The following is a 17,319-nucleotide window of genomic DNA, read 5'->3' as shown; positions in this document are numbered from 1 at the left end:
GTAAAAACTAAACATTATTAATAAAATTTCTTTTGTTTTTTACGATAACCACTTTCGATAACGAAGTAGACCCTGATATAACTAATTCAATATAAATCAGCGCTGCAGTATCGTCATGCAGCAGCAAGGAGCTGAATGAGGGTTCTCATTTTTGGCACAATGAGTATAATTGTGTATTTTTCTTTATAGGTATATGTATTTTGTTTTCTCTGCCTTTATTGCACATATTATACTGTAATTGTCCGAATAACAAATCTTTCTTTCTTTCTTTCTTTGATTTACAAAAATAATGCATTAGTAACAGATATTAATATAAAAGTAATCTAAATCTTCTGCTGTCTTTCCATTAGGATTAACATTTTACTTAATTAGTCGTGTATCAAAAATATAAAAATGAATCGCTGAATGTCTTGCTAAGCGCAAATCTCGAGAGCAGCTGAACCGATTTCACTAATTCTTTTTTTATAATATTCCTTGAAGTACGGGTACGATGGTTCTTACGGAGAGCAAAATTTAAAAAATTGCCTGAAAAGTTTAAAAACAACACTTTTCTATATTCCCATACAAAAGATTCGTAAGAATACTTAAAAGTCAATTTGAACTTTAATATCATACCATAAAGTTTAAATGTTAGTGGAGGGGTTCCGGCAAGGCAAAACAATTGAGTGATGTTAATATCGTATAAATAGTAATGTCAATATATCGACTGTTAGGCGATACGAAGTTCGCCGGGTCAGCTAGTTTAAAATAAATCTAAAAGATATATGTTAAGACTTAAATTTAATAAAATGTAAATAAACAATAGATAAATTAGAAATCGAAATGCAAATAAGACAGGAGTAAATCATTGTCAATAATATAATAAATAGCAATAACCTTTTTTAATAATCTTCCAAAATCTAACCAAGTTTTTAGGAATCTATTTGTGTAAATTCATATGTTACTATATTCTGTATTCAATAATTGTTACAATATTAACTGTTTCTGTTTTATTGCATAGGTAGCCCTATAGAGCAATATGTTAGAGCAATACCACTCATAGAGTAGTAAATTATGGAGTCTATTGCTTGGCAGCTAGCCGTGGTTCTTTGTTGAGATGTAGGCTACAGACTTCCTTCGATATTCTAAATATTGAGTGATGTCCAATCACAAAATCATATTAGAACCATTAAGACATTAGATTGGTTATTAACAGCACTACGAAAAGGTATAATTTTGCTTGAGACTTGGTTTTTACTCCTGTTTGTTGAAATGTGGTGTAAATGTAGTATTTTTAATATTTTTACTGATTCACAAGAACCTAAAAGCATATCGCTTACTTGAAGGAGCACTACTTGTATCTCCTATAAACAGTACCAAGCCCACTCGAATTTTCAATTATAAAACATTGGCTCTTATCTGTGTTCATCATTGACATATAGGATGACGGTTTTTTTTTTACTGCCTTAGTAGGCAAACGAGCAAGCAGTCCACCTGATGGTTAGTAGCATCCGCTGCCCATGGACTTTACAATGCCAGAGGCACAGGCAAGCCGTTGCCTATCGTAAGTCAAAATGCCCAGAATTTACAACTATAAACTGCTTGAAGATGAAACTTAATAGTGCTTGTTCAAAGCTGTTTAGCTACGAAATTAGACATACCAGAGGTTTTTACCCAGAAGGGCTCTCGCATAAAAGATCTTTGCCACCGTATCAATATTTATAGAAAAAAATCTTATGAACCAATTTTGAAAATTATTTTTTTATTCCAAAGAATACACCTCCAGATTGACCAAATGGATTTTTTTTTAAAATCGTCAGTGTTTTAGTTTTAAAATTAAAATAAGTATAATAATTGAAAGCAAAATTCGCAATTTAGTATACTTGGACGAACCAAGTAAACTAAATTGCGAATTTTGCTTTCTTATGACGTTTTTAGCTAATTTTTTTTGTTGCGTTTGGTTGAGTCTACTGTCATTTTTACAAATTCGAAAAAATATATAAATTTCTTAAAATATTTTTAGGAGCTAATTTTGTTTTTAAAATAGATCTAGGTACCCGATATTACAAGCGCTGGGGGCTAGTTGAGGCCAGATGGTGAAACGACTTACACAAGAGGGTCGGCAGCGACTGGATGCATAAAGCAGCTGATCGGGCTCTGTGGCGTACCTTGAGAGAGCCCTATGTCCAGCAGTGGACTGCAACGGGCTGATGATGAAGATGACCCGATCTTATCCCTCATTATTGACACTGTAGATATTTTTTTGAATATTTGAATGAATAGTAGGTACACGTGTAAATAAATAACAATCTAACAAAATCAGTTATTCCCCTGAACCAATAAAATTGGCCTAATTATACAATCGTGTATACAAACATTTGCAATATTTTACAAGTGCAATATCGGATGACTTTAATCCGTTCTTTAAATGCAAATAATTGTAAAGTTTGGATCACAGCGTTAACTATCGACGTGTTTCGACAAATATGAATAAACAAGCCTAAAGAATTGTTTGCTTTATAATATCATATACTTAGCTAGAAAATTTATTGAAAACAGTTAATAAAAATTGAGCTTATTCTTGCATGGGGTTAGTCCAGATCTTCCAAGGGATAGCGAAATACAGATATCCTGCTAATTGGCCATGTTAACATAACTTTTCGGAATAACTCGCGCGAACAAATGGAATGTAGAGATCAAGATACTGTCGCAGGAAATGTTCTCACAAAATAAAAACTATAAAACAATAGCGAGTTATTTGATTATACGATGCTACACCTCCAACAGTCTTACCCTCATGCACCTTGCCTGTTATATATATATTTTTTGGTATTTAGTTCTTTTGAAGGTTTAATTTTTGTTATTTTTACTGTTACATTTTGTAGAATTGAGGGAGGTTGCATTACGTATCTGAAGATACCCTTTTCACTTGACCACTTACGATAATTTTCCCTTTTATAACTTCCAAATTAGATAGAATAGATAAACAGGGATTATATAAAAAAATAAGGAAAATGAAGAGCCGGAATACTATTGTAACTCAATTTGTCCAAAAAGTGAGTTACAATGATTTTCCTATCAGGTGTCCGCGGTCATAAAGTTTCAAGTGATTTCACGGCCCTAGTGATAATCTCCATTCTAAAGCCTTTTTTCTTTTTTTTATTCGCGGGAATAAAACGCGTTATGGCTACCACCATTTGGAGAGTGAGTGGAATGGTTATGTTGGTTTCACCAGTCTTACGGCCCAATGTCGACACTCGGGAGTATAGCATCATCCGAGCGAGCATTGGACCGAGTCCCAAACCCCTGTATACCTTACCGGCATACCAACCAAAACCCGCGGTGGCCTTTTTCAGTGCATACAGGACGGCCCCGGGGTATTTTGTTGCACTAAGATAGCTGCTCGAAACCGTCCCTGTCCATTCTAAAGCCTGACAATTAAAAAAAAAACAATTACTTTCATCTATTTCGTATGAAAATTATTTTTAGCATTAGAGTCGCATATATTAATTTAACAAAAAAAGAGTGATTTATAATAATAATAAATAAATGAACGTATAAAATCAAAATTGCTAATAATATTCAAAGTAAAAAACTGACCTTGGACACGTTTTTTTTGTCCGCATTTATACGTGCGGTTGTTTGGGGACCTCAATATATAAGCTACTTGCGGATGTCTGCATTTATATCTGTTCAAATCATTTTCGAAAACAGAAGTAAACATGGCTGTTGGCAAAATTGTGATCCTTCTTGTGAGCGCCATAGTTTTGGCTGATGCTTACTTTGGTGAGTAATATTGATATTTTTTTATTATTATTTCCATATGCTGAAATTTGTTGTTTTATAAATTTCTAATAAGAAAAATAAAAGACAATACCATATCGATAACTTGTAGGAAAATAATTGTAAATTATTAAATAAATAATAATAATAAATATTATTATAGTAGCTAAAATAAAAATTGATAAATTACACCGGTCAACACGATTTTTGAGTCTGGCTCCTGAATGTGAAATTTTAGTTTCTCCTATGTTACAAATAAATAAAAAAATAACTGTTCCGATCAAAGTTTGCTTTTGTAGAAACTAGAGCAATTTTACTGAGTTTCAAAAAACACATACAAATTTGTATACTTTCTCTGTAATTTTATCTAAAATTACGATAAAAAAAGTTTTTATTGAACATCAAAGTCTTTTTTATACAAGAATTATGACTAAATAATAGCAAACAAACAGAAAATAACAAAAAATCATGTTCAAAAATGTTTTTTTTTAATGGATCTTTTATGTTTATGTGCGTATTAATCCCCAAATGTAATATCCCATCATACTCTCGTTGTACTGCTCTTGGTAAATTCGTTCAAAGTCCATCACATTTTGGTAAAAACGATCTCCCTGCTCCTCTGAATAGGCACCCATATTATCTTTAAATTTGTCCAGGTGAGCTTGTAGCATATGGAGTTTATGGGACATTCTGCAGCCCATCAATTTAAAACTTTCAAGCATAGTTTCAATAAATTCTTCATAATTGTCGACTCTGTGATTTCCAAAAAAAACAATTGACTACTGCCTTCAGACGCTTTCAGGATTATTTTTCAGTAGCAATAAGGAATTTTGTGAAATCATCGTTGCTCATTATTTGTTTTATTTGTGGTCCAATGAAAATACCAGTTTTAACTTTAGCTTCAGATATTTTGGGAAAAAATCTCTTTAAATATTCAATAGCTTCAGAATTATGATCTAGAGCTTACACAAATTGCTTCATTAGCCCTAACTTTATATGTAACGGTAGCATCAATATTTATTTAGGCTCTACTATTGGTTTCACTTTCACATTATATTTTCCAATTTGAAATTAACACACGCACCGTGAGGCACCCATTTCTCATCTTGATTCCGTATTTTGAGGTTATAATAAGCGTCACAGGCTTCGCAATGCTTCAAAATCGTTGCCAAAGCAAATTTTTTGCTTCTTAGTTTAATAAATTCACTGCAAATAAAACAGAATTAATCAACATCCTGTTTACACTTTCTTGGTGCCATTTTCTAACCAAGTACGACATAAAAGTCGGTTGTTACAACTCAAATATACTTTTTTTTAAATAGTAATAAACTAGTAAACACTCACTACTGCCGTTCAGACATAATTCACAATTTGCAATTAAAATGATCAAAATGCTACCGCCTATTGCTCATAAGAATCAATTAAAATCTTCAAAACGTACTTATCAACATAAATCAGACAAAAGCAAACTTTAAGAGTTAGAAATTGATATCCGAGTGTTTTTCGATGTTTGGAATCAGAATTCAAGCATTAGAACAGAAACACAAAAAAAAACTTTTTTTTTGTCGACCTGTGTTATATTTATATAAAAACTTTCATGGGCGTAATCGCTTTGAAAATTATGAATTACAGGATATAATTATTGGGTAATAATAATTATTATGTAATAATAATTATTATGTTCAATAATAATTATAATTATAACCTGCAATTAAAATTTTTCTAAATAATTATTTCCACTAAAATTTTATATGACTTTTGATAAATAATTAATTCATTGTGTTTATTAAGTATTTTTAGTAAACCGTATTTATTGAGTACGAACAAAATTGCGTGTAATCAAAGCTACTACACTATAAATTATTTTAAAACAGTAATTTATTTTTATTTGTGTGGCTCAAAACGTATTTCAATTTAATAAAGAATATTTTGGCAGATATATTTTTTAAAAACTATTTAAAATTGATATTTTAAAAAATTATCTGTAATCTTTTTATATTCCCGCTAGTAATTTATTCTCTCGTCGTCTGACTAGAGAGGAGTATCTAGAAAAAGTTTAATTAAAAATTATATGTTTTACAAGTAGTATTTTTAAATAAATAACTCCAAAGGGGCATCTTTTTAGTTATTTAGTTATATGAGATATAGTTTTAAAATAATTTTATTATCTTTTTATTATTTTTATATCTGGGTATCTAATGTTTTTAGATTTAATTTCATACAATTTTTCACTATAATTGATCAAAAGAAACCGATTTGTAGTACATACTGACGTATAAAAAATTGTGACACTATATTAGAAGTTTTTTAAAACAGCCTACAATCAATATATTTTTGACAATTATAATCCTAAAGGAATAATATATTTAATGGAAAATAAATCAAAATTTAAAATTTAGTACCTGTATTCTATATAGTCTAAGAGCCCGTGAACCCCAGACCTTCGTTATTTTATAAAAGCTGAAAGTTTGTTAGCGCATGCTCCCAACACAGGTAACAACGATGGGCCATTAGTTTGGGCTACAGTGGCTTTGGCAGGTACACGGTACTAAATTCAGAAAAAAAAAATCTAAATAATAATTAAATGGAAAAAAAGCTTGTCACACCGTTAAAATTGTCAATAGGAATAAAGAAAAAAAATAAATAACAAAAATAAAACAGGGAAAAAATATGCTTGACAAACCTATAGAATTATCAGTACAAAGGAAGATTCAATCGTAATCTTCCGCACGGTATTGCACATACACATTAAACTAGCTTGTTAATATTTTACATACACAATATATTTTTTTTCTTAGCCCTTCACAACTAAGGATGCAAAAAGAATACAGCTCAGTCTATCATCAGCCAGATATATCATCTAGCTCGAAGTTTTAAACAGTAAAATCTTAAATAACTTAGCGTTTACCTATGGTATTTACTCTTTTGCGGATAGAAACGTAAATCTAATAAAAATGCTCTAAAAGATTCACAGCAAAATAAAACAGAATGGCAAACTATAATATATAAAAGGGTTAATAAGATATAATTATATTTATTACGAATACTAAGCATTCTTATATCCGACTTAATCATTATTTTATTTCTACCATTAATACTACATTCCTACACAAAAGGCGTGCAAAAACATTGTTAATTCTTAGCATCTCCTCCCAATACGCGTAATTTTAATTTGCAACCAATATTATAAAATAGATTATTTAATAAGGAATATTTTGGTAGTTTAATATTTACGAAAAGCCAAGAAATGATATTTTAAATAAATTATTCGTAAATCTTTGTATACTCTCTCCCGTAACTTGGGTGTCGTAGATGTACAGAACGAATTCTCAAGGCCGTTTGCTTTGGGAAATGCCATTAAGTCTTATGATGTTCTTAAAAAAACTTTAGTGGAAATTATGGTTGGAAACAGTGCGTTTAAAATTCCAAAAAAAATCTTTACCGTTGCGATACTTAAAAGTTGCGTAAATCTAAAAAAAAACATCCATCAAGAAGTGATTCAAGACGCTGACGTAGTGATTTAAAATATTTATGCATAAATAAACAAAAATAGATACTAAAATAAATAAATTAAGATTCGTGAACATAAATGACCTATGTAATAAATATTTTTTATTGTCATAACTTTAGCATAAAACCCATCCTCATTTGTAATCAACACGATTTATTTTTATATTAATAAATCGTGTCGCTCTTGCATCTAAAATAGTTTTTAATTGTTTTAATATATTCAATTATATTTTTTCAGTGTCGCCTTGTAAAAAATGCAACCACAAAGACAGTGAATGCTTGAAAAACTACTTTCGGTCAGTAGTGTGGGAGGTTGCTAAAAATGGATACCCAAACCTCGGCATCCCGAAACTGGACTCCGTTGTGATCAAAAACTACGCTGCATCAGTACCCGGATGGCTCGATCTCGAATTGGTTGAAGGTGTCGGCCAAGGCTTGAGGTCTTGCGTAGTTGACAAATTTTGGTTAGTATGCAAACTTACTTTTCATATTTTTATTACATATAAAACAATTTTAAGTTGATATTAGTTGAAAATACCATTAAATCTGATTACATGAATGCGAAAATGTGTGAATATGTCTGATGTTTAAATGTTTATTATTATAGTATTTATTTGGATGAAATTTGGCACACAGATAGAACATGTTCTGTAGAATATAGGCTAGGTACTTTTTTCCCAGTAATTTGTTCCGTGGGAAATATTAGAATTTTCAATCAGATGGCGCTGGCGTCGTACAGATGGAACTATAGATCGTTACAGTAATTTAGGGATTGTTGCAGCGGGAAAGGCCTTTCACACAAACGAAGCTGCGAGCAACACCTAGTTGGATATATTACTTACTTGACACATTCTAACAAATATCGCATCATTGATCAATAGATTTTCGTTGCTCTATAAATCGCTGTCTTAAGAATGTAATATCAACGAAGAGCTAGCTGCCTTTTACCAGTAAAAAGGAAATAATTATTAATTTAATTTATAATCTCATTAACCGTACATTAATTTGATATAAAAAAAACACACACATACCATTACACACACAGTTTGTACATCTCCGGTCTCGTTTGCAATCGTCGTCTTAACACGTTTGTATCCTAACATACTATGCATATTCCAGAGTTCTACAATTAATGTCTTTGCATAATTTTTTCTTAAGTTTTCGCTAATGTTAGAACACTGAAATAAAATTATTCAAAGTCATCAAAACGTCGGGAGAAAATTGCAATTCAAAAAACGGCGATAAAATCCGTAAATAGTTTTATTTCAATTTATAATAATAATATCAGCCCTATATTATGTACTGTCCCACTGTTGGACACAGGCCTCCTCTACTACTGAGAGGGATTAGGCCTTAGTCCACCACGCTGGCCTAGTGCGGATTGGTAGACTTCACGCACCTTCGAAATTCCTATAGAGAACTTCTCAGATGTGCAGGTTTCCTCACGATGTTTTCCTTCACCGTTAAAGCGAACAATAAATTAACAAATAATACACACATGATTTTAGAAAAGTCAGAGGTGTGTGCCCTTGGGATTTGAACCTGCGGACATTCGTCTCGGCAGTCCGTTCCACAACCAACTAGGCTATCGCAGCTATTTCAATTAATGCCTTTGTTTAAATAATAGAATTTCTCCCATATTTCAGGTTGGACTTTGACAAACGCTACGGAGCCGTAGAAGTTGTATGCGACGGCAGCATCAACGGTCATTACAAACTTTACTCCAACAGTTCCTTAATCAGAAACTTATTGGACGGTGACTTAATCTGCGGAGAGGGCAACGGTGGAGTCAAAGTTGGTAAGTATTATGCAAAATGAAAATATTTTGTAGACCATACAAACTAATGTACTATGAAAGTTTAACTCGTAGCGAATAGCATCGACATTAAATCATAAAGATATTGTTGTCAAATAATTTAAAAATGTATGTGTTTTTATTGTTATGGTATTGAGTTTTGGGATCCTTTCGAAGTTTTACGAAACAATAATTAACTTGCAATCAGTTCAGTTTAACATCAAGCAATACAGCAAATATACTTTAGAAATCCATACCACACTTTAATAGATACTGATTTTTCCAGATAATCTTCAGAGGAGTACTCATTCTAAGATTTCATATTAATCAATTCTTTTTGCTGGCAGAAAAATTGAAGCTGTCATACGATTTCCTCTTCAATGTTGAAAGGCGTGGAAATGATAACTTCCTTAACCTGAACTTCGAAAACTCTAAAGTTGGCGTTGAAATTTTGCAAGGAATCAGCTTTACTGCCGACACCCTTTACTTAGGCCAACTGGAAGCTAGTAAGTCAATATTAATATTTTATTCATGTTGCGTTACTTTAATGTAGCGGGATATTTTAACTCCCTCTCTTTCTATATTTTTCTAAAGAAAGCAAGTTCATAAAAATAAAAATAATGAAAGAAAGAAGGAGAGAGATATTGTGAGATATGCTGTTTAAAAATACTTTTTGTAACAGAAAAAGCTGCGGGCAAAACCTAGTCAATCATAAATTCTTACTATATCATTATTATTTTTAGATAGGGTCAAGCACTTCTGTCTATTTGGGGCTTACAATGTATTACCTACCTTTATTCATATGTATTGATAGCTAATGTAGATAATTTAATAACATCTTATATGATTAGTTGTAGGTCTGATCACAATAATACTGAATAGTTCAGTCCATCTTCTTCAATGGTGTAAATTCAACCTAGGCTAACTAAATAAGGACAGAACAGTCCTTAAGTCTCACTAGTTACTAGTCGTTTAATCTTGTTTAATTTATGGTTATCATGAACTCTGTGGGTAATCTTTGTTTTTATCTAAGGCAAATTAAATTATGAATCTCTCTATGTGTATCGGAAAACCTAACATGCTGAAACGAGCTCAATTGGTTTTAAAACATAAAATGGTCCATAATTTTACTATCGGGCGGAATAAGGTTTAGTTTTGAATAATTTGATCAAGTGCAATGTCATGCAACGCAGTTCTTTTGTAATTTAAAGTTCTAGGCAGTCGTTACTCATACAGGCGAGCTACTTGCTCGTCTCGTCATTCAATTCAATAAAAAATGAAACCGGTCGACTCAGTTACAAATAATAAATTACCAAAGAAGATTTTTCACCGTATATCGGGTGTGCGCTATTCTATGGAAAGCACAATACTTGCGAATATTCCACCAACAAATGCGATAACGACTACACAGAAATCATATAAACATCATTACTGCCTTAATGTTTTATCAAAAAGGTGTTACACATTAATTTGAACTAGAGAAATTGCAAGAAGAAATGCAAAAGTACAAGAAACCATACTAATCTTCTTTTTCTCTTCAGGTGACCTTATCCTCGGTGTTGTGAACCAATACTGGAAGATGATTTTGAAGGCGACTGGAGTCCCTGTCCTCGATGGATTCTTCAAATATGTCTTTGACTTAACACAGAAATACTTTAACAACGTCCCTGTTAGCGATTACATCGATGACGACGTCTCGTACTTCATTAGTAACAAATATTATTGAACTTAGAAAATTCTGAAGAATACCAATGTTGTAAAACTTACTGTACTCCTAGCACGATTATTGACCATATAAATATAATTTAAATTAGTTTTGATTACGATTAAGTACATTTTTGTATGGAAATTTGAACAGTGCCTGAGACCGCATTAGGAGCTAAAGTAATAAATTATGTAGTTAAAACAGTTTGTGTCAAAATGTATGATGATCTTTTTTTTTACATAAAATAGAGACTGTTGAGAATGAATTAAACATTAACTTGCTCAATACGAATATTTGACGCACTTCTTTGTAATTCATGCTACGAGTACAATAAGTTCAGCTTTGAGTAGTATAAAGTTTATGTTATTTCTAATACATTTTTATAGGCATTAGAAAATGTTCCTTAATTAGTTGAAAGTGAAATATAATGTTTTACTTTTTCGATGTAAGACTTTTCTTTATACTATCGTATGCTTCAAAACCTGTTTTGAATTAAAATAAGACGATGAAGGAACATAATAATTTAATTCTGTCTGCTTTTGTGATATCTACAATCGACTCTATTTTTAGTACGTCAGAAGGAAATATTATTTCTTTTGTTATAAAATTCTTGATTATAAAAAGCAGTCTAACCTAACCTAAACCTAGCAAATTTTAAATAATTTCATGCTATAACATGCTATACCGTAAGTCAAAATGCCCAGAATTTACAACTATAAACTGCTTGAAGATTGTTGTATATATGGTATATGTTCTTAGTAATTAAAAAAGGTTAGTAAAAAGATGTTATTGACATGAGTGTTTATTTCGGACTAAAGAGAAGTAACTATGGCAAACAAAACACAAATAGTTCTAAAAATAGAACATATAAAAAATAATAAGTCACGACGAAGGTTACAATCTCCAACAGCCGCCCTTAATCGCAGTTGTGACAGAAACAAAACTAATAAAATAATTAAGTTTCTAAACCTAAGTTAACTACACATCGTTTGTGTGCTAGAGGTCCGAGGGCCTTCGTTAGTACATCAGCAGGCATATCGTTACTTTTTATATATTCTAACTTAACAATATTATTAGATACCTTTTCCCTAATAAAGTGAAACCTAGTATCTATATGCTTCGTCCTGCTGTGGTGTACAGGATTTCGAACAAGATTATTGGCACTTTGGCTGTCAGAAGCTAAGTTAACTGAACAAAGTATACCTGTTATCTCGTATATAAACCGACGTAAGTAACACGCTTCCTTCGTGGCAGACGCTAATGCCATATATTCTGACTCGGCCGAACTTAACGCAACAGAAGGTTGCTTCTTGGACTCCCATGATACTGGACCTCCACTTAACTTGTAAACATAACCGGTGTATGACCTTCTGTCGATTGGACAGTTTGCCCAGTCTGCGTCACAAAACCCTTTAAAGGTTCTCTATTCTTCCTGTAAACCAATGAATAGTTTAGGGTACCTTTTAGGTATTGCAGAATCCTTTTAGCAGCATTCCAGTGTTCTTTAGTAAAACACGTATTAAATTGACTTAAATAGCTCGTGGCGTAAGCGATGTCTGGTCGTGTGTTTACCGCTAGATACATGAGGCATCCTATTAAGTTCTGATAAGGATAAGACTCACCGACTTGACCATCCATTCTTTTTCCATATTCTTTTTAATTAATGGAGTATCTACGGCCTTACAATCCTTCATATTAAATTTTTCTAATATAGAAAGAATATAATTTCGCTGGTTCAACCTTATACTCTCGGAATCACTTTCAACTTGTAGTCCCAAGTAACATTTCAGTATTCCGAGATCTTTTAATGAAAAATATTTCGACAAATCATTCTTGACAGTGTCAAATGTCAAATCAGAATTAAAGAAGACTATTATGTCATCAACAAAGATTCCTAATATTACAAGTTCTTTACCAAAAAGTTTAGTATACACCCAAGGTTCGGAAGGAGTTCCTATGAAACTTATTTTAGAAAGCGTTTCATTTAACTTTTTATTCCAAGCTCGCGGTGCCTGTTTAAGACCGTAAAGAGATTTCTTCAATAAACAAACTTTGTTTTCTTTACCCCTTTCAATAAAACCAAGAGGTTGCTCCATGAAAACTTCTTCTTCTAAATCGCCGTTAAGGAAAGCTGTATCGACATCTAAGTGCTTCATTCTCAACTTCATATCTGCAGCTATCGCAAACAACGTGCGGAGGGAAGAATGACGAATCACTGGTGCGAACGTCTCGTTGTAGTCTACACTTTCAACTTGATGAAAACCTTTGACGACGAGTCTCGCTTTATACTTGGTAATATTACCATAAGCATCCCTTTTAATTTTGTAAATCCATTTACATGGTATAACGTTTTTGTTAGGTCTATCTACTAAATTCCATGTATGGAGTTTCCTTAAGGAACTATACTCATCAACCATATCATGTTGCCACTTATCAGCATCATCGGCATGAGTAGCTTCGTAATATGTCGTAGGTTCATTAGAATCTACCAATGACGTATTGTAAGCTTTATAAAAATTTGTTGTTTTTCTGTCTCTGGAAGGGTATCTGCGCTCAGGGTGCGATTCCTGTTCCAAATTCGCTGTCTCTTCTTCCACACTAGGCAGTCTTAAGTCACTGAGAGACTCTCGTTCCTCCAGAGTCACTGACTCTTTTGTACTTTCTAGATTTACTGGTAAAGTTGCTTCAGCCGCCGGGCTGATACTCTCATCACAGTCATAGAATTGACAGTCATGATCAAACTCAGACTCAATCTCTTTTTGCTCATCAAATAACAATATAGATTTTGACTGTGCGACAGATTGCTTCTGCTTTAGCGCTGTAAAGCAATTTTCAAAAAAGGTTGCATCTCTGGATATAATAACTTTTCGTGGGTTAGCAGGATCCCTAAAAATATAAGTGCCTGGATTTTTAGAATAACCGACGAAAATTGCTTCCTGTGCCTTGACATCTAATTTCTTCCTGTGACACGAAGGTATATGGACTAGAGCTCTACAACCAAATACTTTTAGATGGCTATCACCTTTTCGTCCATACCATTTGTCATAAGGAATTTGTCCACCAAAGGCTCGATGAGGAGACCTATTCTTAAGGTAAATGGCAACTTGGAATGCATCTTCCCAGAATGCTTTCGGTAGTGAACTTTCAGCTAGCAACGTTCTTGCCTTTTCTGTAACCGAACGATGGGTGCGTTCCGCTACTCCAACTTGCTGAGGACTATAAGGCGTCGTTGTTTGATGTTCAATACCTTTTGAAGCAAGATAATCAACAAACTCTTTATTCACGAACTCCTTACCTCCATCAGTCCTAATTGCTTTAATTGTTTTATCTAACTGATTTTCAACAAAACATTGAAACACACAAAATATATCTTTGACTTCTGTTTTAGAAGAAATAAAATAAGCAAACACTTTTCGCGTATAATCGTCTACTATTGTCAACATATATCTATTTCCTTGAAAAGAAGTTGTAGACACCGGTCCCATCAAATCCATATGGATCAGTTCCAAGGGGAAGTAGCCCTATTAAACGCTAACCTTTTGAAAGGTTTTCTTGCTTGTTTACCTTCCACGCAAGCGATACAACTAGTTTTATCTACTCCTGTATACTTTATACCTACCTTGTGACTTTTCAGTTGGTTCATGCCTATACGACACAAATGTCCTAACCTCTTATGCCAAATTTGATAACTATCCTGACAGCCAGAGTCTCAGAGCCAGAGTGCACATCTTGTGTCAAAAAAATATCCGCCACATTCTCGGAAACATTTACAGTACCATCTAAAACGTACAGTCCACCACAGGGCAAGGCATGAGCAACAGATTCACCTGTAAAATTAAAAGTATCAGATTTATAAAAGTTACATCCATTTTTATCAAAAACACAAATAAAACCCTTTTCAACAGTTTTATATACAGATAACAAACTAGCTTTCAAATCTGGTATATAAGCAACATCACTAATATTGTTGACCACGTTCTCGGGCGTGTTTATTGAAATATTTCCAATTCCGCAGCACTTAATCTGTTCTCCATTTGCGACAGTAACAGAACCTTGATTCTGTATCGAGATATTCTGAAACCAGTCCCGTCTAGAAGTCATGTGTCTAGTACAACCTGAATCTACATAAAATATGTCCTTTCTTGGGTTTCCAGAAGTATTAAGAGTTGTAAATATCGTATCATTGGTATTTACAGCATTGCCTTTCTCCTTCTTGTTTCTCAGTGGACAGTCTGGTCTCTTATGTCCAGGTGTCTTGCACTCATAACAAACTATATTTTTCTTCATTGACTTAGGCTTCTTCTTCGCATGAAAAACAGAGTCTAATGACGTAGCCACATCTTTGGACATTTCATTAAGCAGTTTTGTTTTCACCAACTCTGTAGTCACGTCTACATTACAATTTTCTAAAGCCATAATGAGAGGTTCATACCTTGGAGTTAGACCTCCCAAAAGTATTGCAGCAATAGACTTGTCCTCTATGAGTACATCAATATCCGCAAGATCCTGTGCGGTTGACATAACTGCGTTAATATATAGTTCAATATTTTTGAACTCTGATAGACTCAACCTGTACAGTCTACGCTCCAAAAATAATCTTCGTCCTATTCCCTTATCTTCAAAGGCTTTTTGCAAACAAGTCCATGCCTCAGATGCAGTTTTCGCACATCTTATATGGGTTATCGCTGCACCTTCTACTGATAAGCATATCTTTGCTAATGCCTTTGCGTCTTTGCGTACCTTTGTAGAGGCAGGGGTTGTGTCTCCATCTCGGTATCCACTAATTGTTTCCCATAAATCCTCATGGATAAGGTAATTTCGCATCTTGAACTTCCAAGTCGGATATCCATCTTTTATCCTCAAACAAGGAAATGGAAAAGATGTGATCGACGCAGGGAATTTTTCATACTCGAAACATCTCCAGATTCATGTGATATTTTCAGACTATTACTATTTCCTAGTCACACAAAAAATATATTCAACTTTATTTTACCAAATAACGTGACAAAAACTAAGAACTAAGCGTTCGTGCTGATAACGTGTTGTAAATATGGTATATGTTCTTAGTAATTAAATAAAGTTAGTAAAAAGATGTTATTTATGCTGTTGGAGATTGTAACCTTCGTCGTGACTTATTATTTTTTATATGTTCTATTTTTAGAACTATTTGTGTTTTGTTTGCCATAGTTACTTCTCTTTAGTCCGAAATAAACACTCATGTAAATAACATCTTTTTACTAACTTTATTTAATTACTAAGAACATATACCATATTTACAACAAAGATGAAACTTAATAGTGCTTGTTCAAAGCTGTTTAGCTACGAAATTAGACATACCAGTGGTTTTTACCCAGAAGGACTCTCGCATAAAAGATCTTTGCCACCGTATCAATATTTATAGAAAAAAATCTTATGAACCAATTTTGAAAATTATTTTTTTATTCGAAAGAATATACCTCCAGATTGGCCAAATGGTTTTTTTTTTAAAATCGTCAGTGTTTTAGTTTTAAAATTAAAATAAGTATAATAATTAAGTCAGTAAACTAAATTGCGAATTTTGCTTTCTTATGACGTTTTTAGCTAATTTTTTTTGTTGCGTTTGGTTGAGTCTACTGTCATTTATACAAATTCGAAAAAATATATAAATTTCTTAAAATATTTTTAGGAGCTAATTTTGTTTTTAAAATAGATCTAGGTACCCGATATTACAAGCGCTGGGGGCTAGTTGAGGCCAAATGGTGAAACGACTTACACAAGAGGGTCGGCAGCGACTGAATGCATAAAGCAGCTGATCGGGCTCTGTGGCGTACTTTGAGAGAGCCCTATGTCGAGCAGTGGACTGTATCGGGCTGATGATGAAGATGACCCGATCTTATCCCTCACTATTGACACTGTAGATATTTTTATAAATATTAGAATAAATAGTAGGTACACGTGTAAATAAATAACAATTCAACAAAATCAGTTATTCCCCTGAACCAATAAAATTTGCCTAATTATTAAATTTTTACGTTTTTGTGTACTTATACAAACATTTGCAGTATTTAACAAGTGCAATATTGAATGACTTTAATCCGTTCTTTAAATGCAAATAATTGTAAAGATTGATCACAGCGTTAACTATCGATGTGTTTCGACAAATATGAATAAACAAGACTAAATATTTTTTTGCTTTATGATAACATATAGCTAAAAAATTCTTGAAAACAGTAAATACTCAATTAAAATTGAGCATATTCTTGCATGGGGTTAGTCCGGATCTGCCAAGGGACAGCGAAATACCGATATCCTGTTTATTGGCTACGTTAACATAACTTTTCGGAATCACTCGCGCGAACAAGTGGAATGTAGAGATCAAGATGGGAGCAGGGAATGTTCTCAGAAAATAAAAACTATAAAACAATAGCAAGTTATTTGATTTATACGATGGTACACCTCCAACAGTCTTACCCCCACGCACCTTGCCTGTTATATTTTTTTTTTGTATCTGGTGCTTTTTGAAGCCGGTTTAATTTTTGTGTAATTTTACTGTTACATTTTGTACAAT

The 17,319-nt window shown here is 32.9% G+C and overlaps 1 protein-coding gene across 1 annotated transcript; it reads left to right on the top strand.

The window, feature by feature from the left end:
* Nucleotides 1–3,701: 3,701 nt before the first annotated feature.
* On the top strand, nt 3,702–10,798 carry LOC115441960. Its single transcript, XM_037440512.1, has 5 exons — nt 3,702–3,765; nt 7,511–7,736; nt 8,919–9,070; nt 9,415–9,573; nt 10,609–10,798. Exons 1-5 carry the CDS (start codon nt 3,702–3,704, stop codon nt 10,791–10,793), a joined length of 786 nt encoding a protein of 261 aa, XP_037296409.1. The 3' UTR covers nt 10,794–10,798.
* Nucleotides 10,799–17,319: the final 6,521 nt, after the last annotated feature.

This window comes from Manduca sexta, chromosome 19, assembly GCF_014839805.1.
Source record: "Manduca sexta isolate Smith_Timp_Sample1 chromosome 19, JHU_Msex_v1.0, whole genome shotgun sequence".
In the NCBI taxonomy this organism is placed as follows: Eukaryota; Metazoa; Arthropoda; class Insecta; order Lepidoptera; family Sphingidae; genus Manduca; species Manduca sexta.
The sequence above is the reverse complement of the archived record's forward strand: the minus strand, read 5'-3'. Positions and strand labels throughout refer to the sequence as shown.

Coding starts and splice junctions, on each gene's coding strand:
- LOC115441960 (XM_037440512.1), top strand. CDS start 3,702: ATGGCTGTTGGCAAAATTGTGATCCTTCTTGTGAGCGCCATAGTTTTG. Junction 9,071..9,414: donor CAACGGTGGAGTCAAAGTTG/GTAAGTATTATG, acceptor TTTTGCTGGCAG/AAAAATTGAAGCTGTCATAC. Junction 9,574..10,608: donor CTTAGGCCAACTGGAAGCTA/GTAAGTCAATAT, acceptor TTTTCTCTTCAG/GTGACCTTATCCTCGGTGTT.